This window comes from Etheostoma spectabile, chromosome 2, assembly GCF_008692095.1.
Source record: "Etheostoma spectabile isolate EspeVRDwgs_2016 chromosome 2, UIUC_Espe_1.0, whole genome shotgun sequence".
NCBI lineage: Eukaryota > Metazoa > Chordata > Actinopteri > Perciformes > Percidae > Etheostoma > Etheostoma spectabile.
In genome coordinates, this window is record NC_045734.1 from 26345190 (window position 1) to 26354161 (window position 8972).

Genomic DNA, 8972 nt, shown 5'->3' on the forward strand with positions numbered 1-8972 from the left:
GGATTCTGAGCAACTTTGGCAAAACCTGTTGGCAAAACCTACCTGCCCTCCTGTTTGAGTTTTGTTTGGCAGCATGACATTTGGCCTATAACCAAACTCCTGAGGCGAGTCCCCGTTGTTCAGTGACTAAAATTAGGCCTGTCTGGCCCATTACAGAGCCAGTTGTCCCAATGTTTTATATCCACTGGGAAGTAGCCTAGGCCTACTATCTGATAAAATTGGAGAAATAATCCTTTCAGAAAGCTACTTCACCAAAATTGAAAGATTCAGATTTGAAAAGTCCAACAGCCCCTTGCAAGGGCAGTTAGATGCGGTAAAAGCCAGTAGCCTACAGTTGCTGATCTCTGATCTCTCTCTACCTCCCTCCCCTTCTTTATTGATTCTCTCCCTCTTTTATCATCTTACCTTAACTCCTGAGACGTTCCTCATGTCTTGCGCATGCTCGCCATGGACCCATGGGAAATCTTTCTACCTGCTGCCCCCCCCCCACACACACACACACCCTCGTGCTTGCCACCATGTCAGCCGCCTCTACCCTTCGCCTCCGCATCCGACAGCAGGATAGAGACATAAATAAGAGATGAAGCTGGCTGGACAGGAAGGAGGGTGGTGGTGGAGGGGAGTCAGGTTCTCAGCTTGTGTGTGTGCTGAGATTGAGACATAGGCTTGGCTTATAACCACACACACACACACACACACACACACACACACTCTGCTGCATCACTGCCAGCCCTCTCCAAGCACAGTCACTTACAAGGTTGCCTCAGTCGGTGGGAATTTATATCCTGTTCGTCCTGGTCCAGTCCTGCCTCAGCAACTCTCATGATATTATATATCACGCTCATCTACAGCAGCATCTCTCTCTTTACTGCTGCTTCACCAACACCTTACCTTCTTTTTTCATTCTGCTGTGAATACTAATGCTGCTACTGCTGGGCTACTATTATCAATATAAGACGTCTCACTGTGTTCCCTCGTTATCGTTTTACTTCCCGTCCTACAGTTTCATTTCAGTTTAAACCCACCAGGACTAACATGAATAGTAAAATGCTTCCATTTATAAAAAAAAAACAGGAGTGGGCTCTTCTTATTGCCTATGTTATTGTTAATTAGTTTTTTAAATCCTCTAGGGTGCAACTACCGAGGAACAAGCATCCACTCAGTTCCAAATTAGTTGGACTAGCAGTCGCAGTTTTATTCTTGCATTTTTCGCTGATTAAATGAATTGTCTACTTAAACACGTACATCCATGCCCCTTCTCCTTTAGTGTAGCCTACATTATGTGGACCAGATATCCACTTTCAAAGATTATACTGATCTCCGTCAATCGATAGTCAATCAGGACAATCGCAATCTCTCCAACAGACAATACTATTGATCAGTGTAATCAGTGGTTGTGGACGCCACTGCGTCGAGGACTAAATTAAAAAATATGAGAATTTACGATTGCTCAGCCTATTAATGTGAATACATTTTATACTACAACCTGTTGATTTTATATCAACCTTTTTTTTTTACTCTATATGAACTACTCTATTCTACAACTACAAAACAACATCAAAAACTATACTGAAAAGCTGTTGCTTCGTGATGAACGCTAATAATTGTGTATTATAGAAAATCGAATGACATGCTGATGCTGATTAGAAGGTAGTACAACCCTCATCATGTTCACTATGTTAGTTTAGCAAGCCATATGGCAAATGGGCAGTTAACCAAACGTACAGGTGAAGACGACAAGAATGTCATTAGCTGTCAAATATTTGGTCATAAAACAATGTAATTGGACAAAATGAATGTAACTGGAAGATGGTGCTGGATGTAAAGTCAGGGGATCACCAAAATTGAATATACACATATATATGTGTATTAATTTCATGGCAGTCCATCTAGTAGCCTATAGTTATTTCACAGGGTACATTTCACAAAAAAACTAAGATGTCAACCCTCTGGTGCTGCTATAGGAAAGGTCAGGGGATCACCAAAGCCAGTTTATTAATCCACTGGGGGTTTCGTGAATGTCTGTACATAATTTCACAGAAATCCATCCAACTGTTGATTTTTCAATCTGTCCAGAGCAGCATTGCCATCCCGAGGGCCACATCACAAGCATCGAAAAAAACTATTATCTGCTCTAATAACTCCTATAAAACCCTTCTACATACTCACATATTAGGCCGGTAACAACTACGTTTTTTTCTATTTTCCACAGGACTTCTTCCATGAGCTCTCTGTCCATCTCTCTATGTGAGTTTTTAATCATTTTACACCAACTTACTTTTTTTCTGTCTCGGCCCCAATTGCAGGCGGAGATAGGCCCTGCTGCCTTGAACCTCACCGACACATCTGTAGGTACAAGTGGCAGCAGCAGCAGCAGCAGCAGCAGCCCGGCTGGTAACACCGGCAAGGCTCCCGCTCCGCCCACCGGCAGTGCTTCCTCCCCACCCGCAGCGGCTCCCCCGGGGGGTCGCCGTCCTGCCTCCCCCGCTGCACCTGCCCCCAAGCCCCCATCTAAGGGCTCCCCGGTGCGTGGAAAGGGCACCTGGAGGGTGGAGGACCTGGAGGGGGAGCTGGAGAGGAAGATAAAGATGTTGGAGAAGGAGCGTCAGGCCATGAGGAAGGAGACGCAGGGCCAACACGAGAAGATCAACAAGGGCATCGACACCGTCAATCACCGCGTCACCGAGCTGGAACACAGTGAGTCTGGGCGGGGGGGGGGGGGGGGGGGGGGGGGGGGGGGGGGGGGGGGGGTGGATGAGAAGGAGGATGACGAGGAGATTAAAGACGCTTGGTGGTGGTGGCTGAATAAATGAAGGATGTATGGATTAACTGAAGCACAGAGGGAGGTAAACAACTGCATTGCTAAGCTGACGTAGGCCTACATGAGAGCATGGCAAGGGAAGGCTAGAATAAAACTTTAATGAGCACTGTGGGTGAACTGGCTCATCACAGCAGTGGAGAATAAGCTGTAGATTAAAATGAGATGATTAATGAGCGCTGGAGGTTTGGAAATGTCAGATAAGGCTAGGAGCTGAAAAGAAGAAAAAAAACAGTAAAAAATAAATGAATTGAAAAAGAAATGACCTTTTACTTGTAACCTGTAAATCATCACAATCGTAGGTTTTTATATTAAGGATCCATAATCATGTAGTTTGGGTGTGTCACGTTGGTTTTGAGTTTCATCGGATGTACGACGCTGAAATTTCCCCTACCACGGACAATCCCATTAATTGGAAGCTCGTTTCTTTTCTGTCTGGTAGTTACATAGAGAGTGGAAAGAGGCCGTAAAAAGCAGACAGAGATCTTTGATAACAAGAGAAGTGGAAGTCTCGAGGAGAGATTGAGAGTTCATGAGGTGCAAAGAGGAAGGTTACTGTAAAAAGGAAAGAAAAAGCACTACTGTATTTTCTTTTTAGCCGTCATTCTCCCAACCTTTCTGACTGTTGCTACATCTTCTCTGCCTTAAGAGCTGCAGTGGGAGAGGCAAGAGAGGCAGATAGGCTGATCATTAACTGGGATGCTGTAGCGCTAGTCATGTTGTATAAATAGGCCGTTCATGCAGCCTTGCCCATTTTCTCTCTCTGTCTGCCCTATTTCCCTCTAGGTCTGTCTATTTCTCTTAATCTATTCCTATGTGTCTCCACAGCGCTGACAGAGCCGCCGTTCCCTGATGGCTTTATCCTCTCCTTCCCAATGCGAACTAACTACATGTACGGCCTGGTGAGAAAAGAGATCACAGAGATGTATGCCTTTACTGCCTGTGTGTGGCTGAAGGCAAAAGAAGGAGGCATCGGCACCCCCTTCTCCTACTCAATCCCGGGGCAGCCCAACGAGCTGGTGCTGCTGCAGGGAGTCCACAACCCTGTGGAGCTGCTCATCAATGACAAGGTACACGAGAATGTTTAAAAAACAAACATAATTTCTCATTCTCATACCTGTGGGTTTGAACCACACTTCAAATGATTAAATCACAAAGTTGGAGTGCTTGTTGGAAGTTAACTGGACTAAAACTAAAACATATATTACACGTGTAAGTGAATGTAGGTTTTCTTATGATTAGTCAAATGAAATAGTCTGCCAAGGAAATCATTATTAGATTGTTATGCTGCTCCACAGAACAGTGAAAGCTAGTTGGATGGCTCGTTGTAATTTATTGGTTAAAATAAGAAATTAAAACAGGCTCATTCTTGTGACGGACCAACTTTTGTAAGCCAGGTTACATGAGTGGTGAAGAGAACAAACAGTAACATTGAAAATGTCACAACATCCAATTATTGCTTCATTCAATGTTGATTTGAGTTTATATAGCGTTGTGCACATGTAAGACGCTGCTCTTCTAAGCCTTGCCACTCATTTAATCAATCTTCGCTAACAAACATTTTTTCCCCTTTCTATTGAAAATGTAGAACTAACACAGTTGGTGCCTTTGAGCAACACATTCAATTCTTAAACCCCAAAAACAAAAAAGACAGACACAAAAAATCTTTTGCATACAAAAAAAAAACAAAAACCTTGAATTAAATGGTGCTGAGCGCAAGAAAAGCCCCATGTTATTGAGGACAGGTGGAAAAGAGGCAAGCTTTTTGCAGCTGTTGTTTTATAATGCTTACCTTTTATAGCGCTTACACTTATAACTCCCTATGGCAGAGATGAGTGGGGGTTTGCAATTTCAGTGAAAGTAAGGTTGGGCTGTCCACAGGGTGTAGTTTTGCTGACATAAACCACCAGTGTGTCCACTCTCTGCCAACATTACCACCCCCACGTGTCCAATATCCAATCAGAATGAAAGCTTGATGAGTTGTAGCTCACTTGAAATCAGTGATACCCTGTTTCCATCAAGTCAATTTAACAATGTAGAAAGGTGTAACCACTGTCTTCTCTGACCTGTAGGTGGCGCAGCTGCCTCTGTCTCTACCACAGGACGAGTGGCAGCACATCTGTGTCAGCTGGACCCTGAGGGACGGGGTGTGGAAAGCCTACCAGGGGGGGAAGATGAAGGGGAGAGGAGAAGGACTGGCTGCCTGGCATCCCATCAAACCAGGAGGAGTCCTCATACTGGGACAGGAACAGGTGAGATATACGGACGGATGGATAGATAATTTAACGGACAGATGGATGGATGGATGTGTTAATTGATGGTTGAAAAAACGGATGGATGGATGGGTGGTGGGATGACAATAGATGGATTGATAAGGTGGAAGGATGGATGGATAGGTGGATTACTGAGTGGATGCATGGATGATGGGCAGATGGATGGACAGATGGATGGTATCACGGATACATAAGTAATGCGCATGAGTCATAGTCCGACGCTGACAGATGAATGGACAGATGATGGAAAGATGAAGGGATGATAGACCGAGAGATGGATGCATCAATGGATGGATAACACATGGAGGCAGACAGAATGGTGTTTGTCCCCACACTGGGCTGCCTCTCTCCTTCATTAGCGAGACGCCAACATTACATAATCATGATGAAATCTGACATTGTCCCTCCTCCCTGGTGTCAAAAGAACAACCCAAAGCCCATTCTGCAGCCCATCGTCCTCGCATAAAAGATAAAAAGCAGAGAGCTGGGAGTAACATTCTGCAAGAACAACTTGATTTGATGCATATTTTTTTAGATAGAGAGAGCTAGTACTTTATTAATCTTATTTTAGGATGAATGATGGATGATGAATTGCTGTTATGTGGATGTGTTGACCAGATTTTATGGGGGAAATCCCAGGACAACCCTCTTACTCTGAAGGGGGAATAAACATTTGTAATCTTATTTATGGGGAAATCAGGAAATTACATTATTTTTGTGAATCAATAAAGCTTTATCCTGCTTTTTCCTTCTTCTTTAACCTGGATGTATGACCACAGTAGTAGTTACTGTTCCAAGTAGTGTACCAATTGCCTGAGGAGGGTTGTAGTTTTTCAGAACCAGAGATAGTAAGCCTACATAAATTTTGATCTACTATTAGTATTAATCCAAAAAAGTGTAGTATTGGACCATTGTTATTGGATAAGTGTTATTCATAGTAGCATAGTTTTTTTTATCAACCTCATTGAGGGAAACATGCATAACTCATAAATAAAGCAAACTGTGGGACAAATATATTCACTTATATACTTGCAAATTGTTGAGATACCCTTTTTTTATTACATTCTTTTTGGAAAGCATTGGGTAGAGTTTCCCACCCCAAATGTGTTAATGTCCACTCAAACCCTTTTTGGGGGCCGGACCAAAAGCCCAGAAACTCACTTTAACTCTAGTAACTCCTGTTTTAAAGCAGGTAAAATTCCCAAGCTCCTAGAAGAGTTACTGACGTCCTGAAAAAGTTCCTGCGGTGGAAAGGGCTAAGTGATGACTGTTGCACATAGTCCCAACAGAGCTTGGTCTCTTGACTATTCTTAGTATTCTGACATTCAAACCTTTGTTTTTTCCAACTCGTCTACTCAAGGATACATTGGGCGGGCATTTCGATGCCTCCCAGGCACTGGTGGGGGAGCTTTCCCAGTTCAACCTGTGGGATCGGGTGTTAAAGCCAGCAGAGGTTGCCGCCCTGGCCGAGTGCAGCTCCTCAGCACTGGGCAACATCGCCCCGTGGACCGACCAAGACGTCGATGTGTACGGGGGTGCCACCAAGGAGTCCCTGGACCCGTGCCACGCTGCCCAGAGATCCAACCCCTCCAGCCCCAAACAGTGAGGGTTGATTGGGAGAGGTCAGCCAATGGTGACTGTGTTTGATAGGTCGATTTAGAAGACAATGATGTATAACAATGCATAACAATGCATTGGGATTTATGGTATATTTATTGGGGATGAGAAGCTTGCTGGTGGACTGAAATATGTGATTGTGCGATTAAGCTGTTAAGAGCGGTGTATGTTTTGTTTTTAGTGTTGGTGTCCACGCTCATGTGTTCTGCGGTGAGATGCAGTGAGATACACTGAGTTTAGTCACACAGAATCACCTTAGTGAAGGCTGCATGGGTGGATAACCTTCTTGCATGAACGGGACTCATATGGAAGCATTTAGATGAATTATTGGCTGTGGTTGAATGCACCACGCTCAGTTTTAGGTAATAATCTGTTGGGCCAGTTAGCCTTACATGGTTGTTCAGGCGGAGGGCTTTGATGGGTTTGAATCTAGTTATGGAGTTAACCTTCAAAATGTCCATATCTGAGGGTTTCTTATATTACAACAAAGTGACACAAAGTTCTCATCTTGTGTCCAGTTGGTTGTGTTTAACGCTAAAACTGAATTCTGAGACGCTATCATGGTTATATTGATTTCAACACTCACTGGGAAACAACATGAGTTTTGTTCATTTTTTTAACTGTATATGAACCTGTTGAGTAATGTCTCTGTACTGTTAGGTTTTTTACATTGCATATCATGATCATGTAAAACAGTGGTCTTATTAATGTACTGTATATTGTGTAACGTATCTCTGCCAGTGATGCTCTGTGCCAGTCTGCTCCCCTTTGCTGTAGCTTCTCATGCACCTCACACTCCTGCAAAGTTAAATTGCAGCATTTCTGTTTGCGACTTAGCACGGCAGTGCTCTCAATCGACCTCTGGAAGAAACACTTGATGTCTACCTAAGCACCAATCAGACACTGGCATTGTAACAAACCTGAGTGAGTTTGGTAAATCTGTGTTGTACCCTTGAATGTAAACCAGATTGAATGTAAGTGTATTTGCATGAGCAAAGTCACATTTCCTGTCACTAAAGAAACAACCTCAAAATGTTTAAATTACAGTGTTGGTGTCCCCAAACTGCCCCACACTCTGAAGCACACAGATGTCTATTTACATAATCAAATCCTCACAGAATGACAATGAGGGCGGCGTCTTATGTGGATTGATTATATATGTATATATGTACTTGACTGCTGACTCTGTCTAGAGGTTTCAGTTGGAAAAACTAGTTTTACTTTCATTGTCTTAGAAAACGGAAGAACAAACAAAATGGTATGAGCAAAACTTGGGATGCATTTATTTGTCTCGAAAAATCATGCATATTTTCTCATTCCCTGTTATAAAAACATATGTGGCCAAAACTGCCACTTATAACTTAAAAAAAAAAAACTACAAAAGACCTAAGGCTATGTTTACGTCATGTCAGATTAAAGAGCGTGAAAGGAAATATTTCCTTGGTTGGCACTTTTTTTTAATCAAAAAGGAGTGTAATTTTTCACTCTGAACGAAGGTAGAGTTGGTAATGTGATGGTAAAATATTGAGCATGATCGATACAGCATTAAATTATGATTATTGGTGGTGACCTTCAATGATGACTCTGATGCAAGCCATCCATGTTATTTTAATTTTCAGGCACAAATTATTTACAGCAGAACTGGTTATATTGATTGATATTGATTTATACCTTTCAACTATTTTCTGGTCATAGCTGTTAATGTAAATTATAGTAAAGGATGGTTAAATCAAACACAACAATAACTACAGTAACTGCTGTTTGGTTCTTCCTTTTTACATAAAAGAAAGTTTGGATGTGCTTAATCTCTTGATTCAAGTTCAATGCAAGTTCAAAATGTACAGATAATGTTAGGAGAAGGTGGAACTTTGTCAGGGGTGAGGGTTTGATTCCCACTTTGGCCAACTACACCAAACATGTATTAAGTGAACACTGTGCAGTAAAGTGAACTGTAGTTCAAATACAAATTCACTTATTACCTCAAGACATCAGCCCCACATGTGATTTGTCACCCAGTTGTAAAGTGCCTGCCTGCCTGGGCTCTCACGCCCCAAAAATAATAGTGAAACGTTTTTATGTTTCTTCTTCTTCTTCTTTTTCGTCTCTTTCTTCTCCTTCTTTATATGACTCTTTCTTTCTTTCTTTCTCTCTCTCTCTCTCTCTCTCTCTCTCTCTCTCTGTCTTTGTCTCCGTCTTGCTTTTGGTTGTTGAAGGCTGTGACAGTGTTGCGCTTGTCCTTATTTGCATCTTCATGGATGATATTG

General features: G+C 42.6%; 1 protein-coding gene across 1 annotated transcript in view; it reads left to right on the forward strand.

Moving 5' to 3' along the window:
* Positions 1-8032, forward strand: part of nptxrb (neuronal pentraxin receptor b) — a 9177-nt gene extending 1145 nt beyond the window's left edge. Inside the window, exons 3-6 of the mRNA XM_032540528.1 lie at positions 2307-2697; positions 3647-3888; positions 4891-5070; positions 6452-8032. Of these exons, the coding sequence (XP_032396419.1) occupies positions 2307-2697; positions 3647-3888; positions 4891-5070; positions 6452-6697 (1059 nt within the window). The 3' untranslated portion in view covers positions 6698-8032. The remainder of the gene's footprint in view (positions 1-2306; positions 2698-3646; positions 3889-4890; positions 5071-6451) is intronic.
* Positions 8033-8972: the final 940 nt, after the last annotated feature.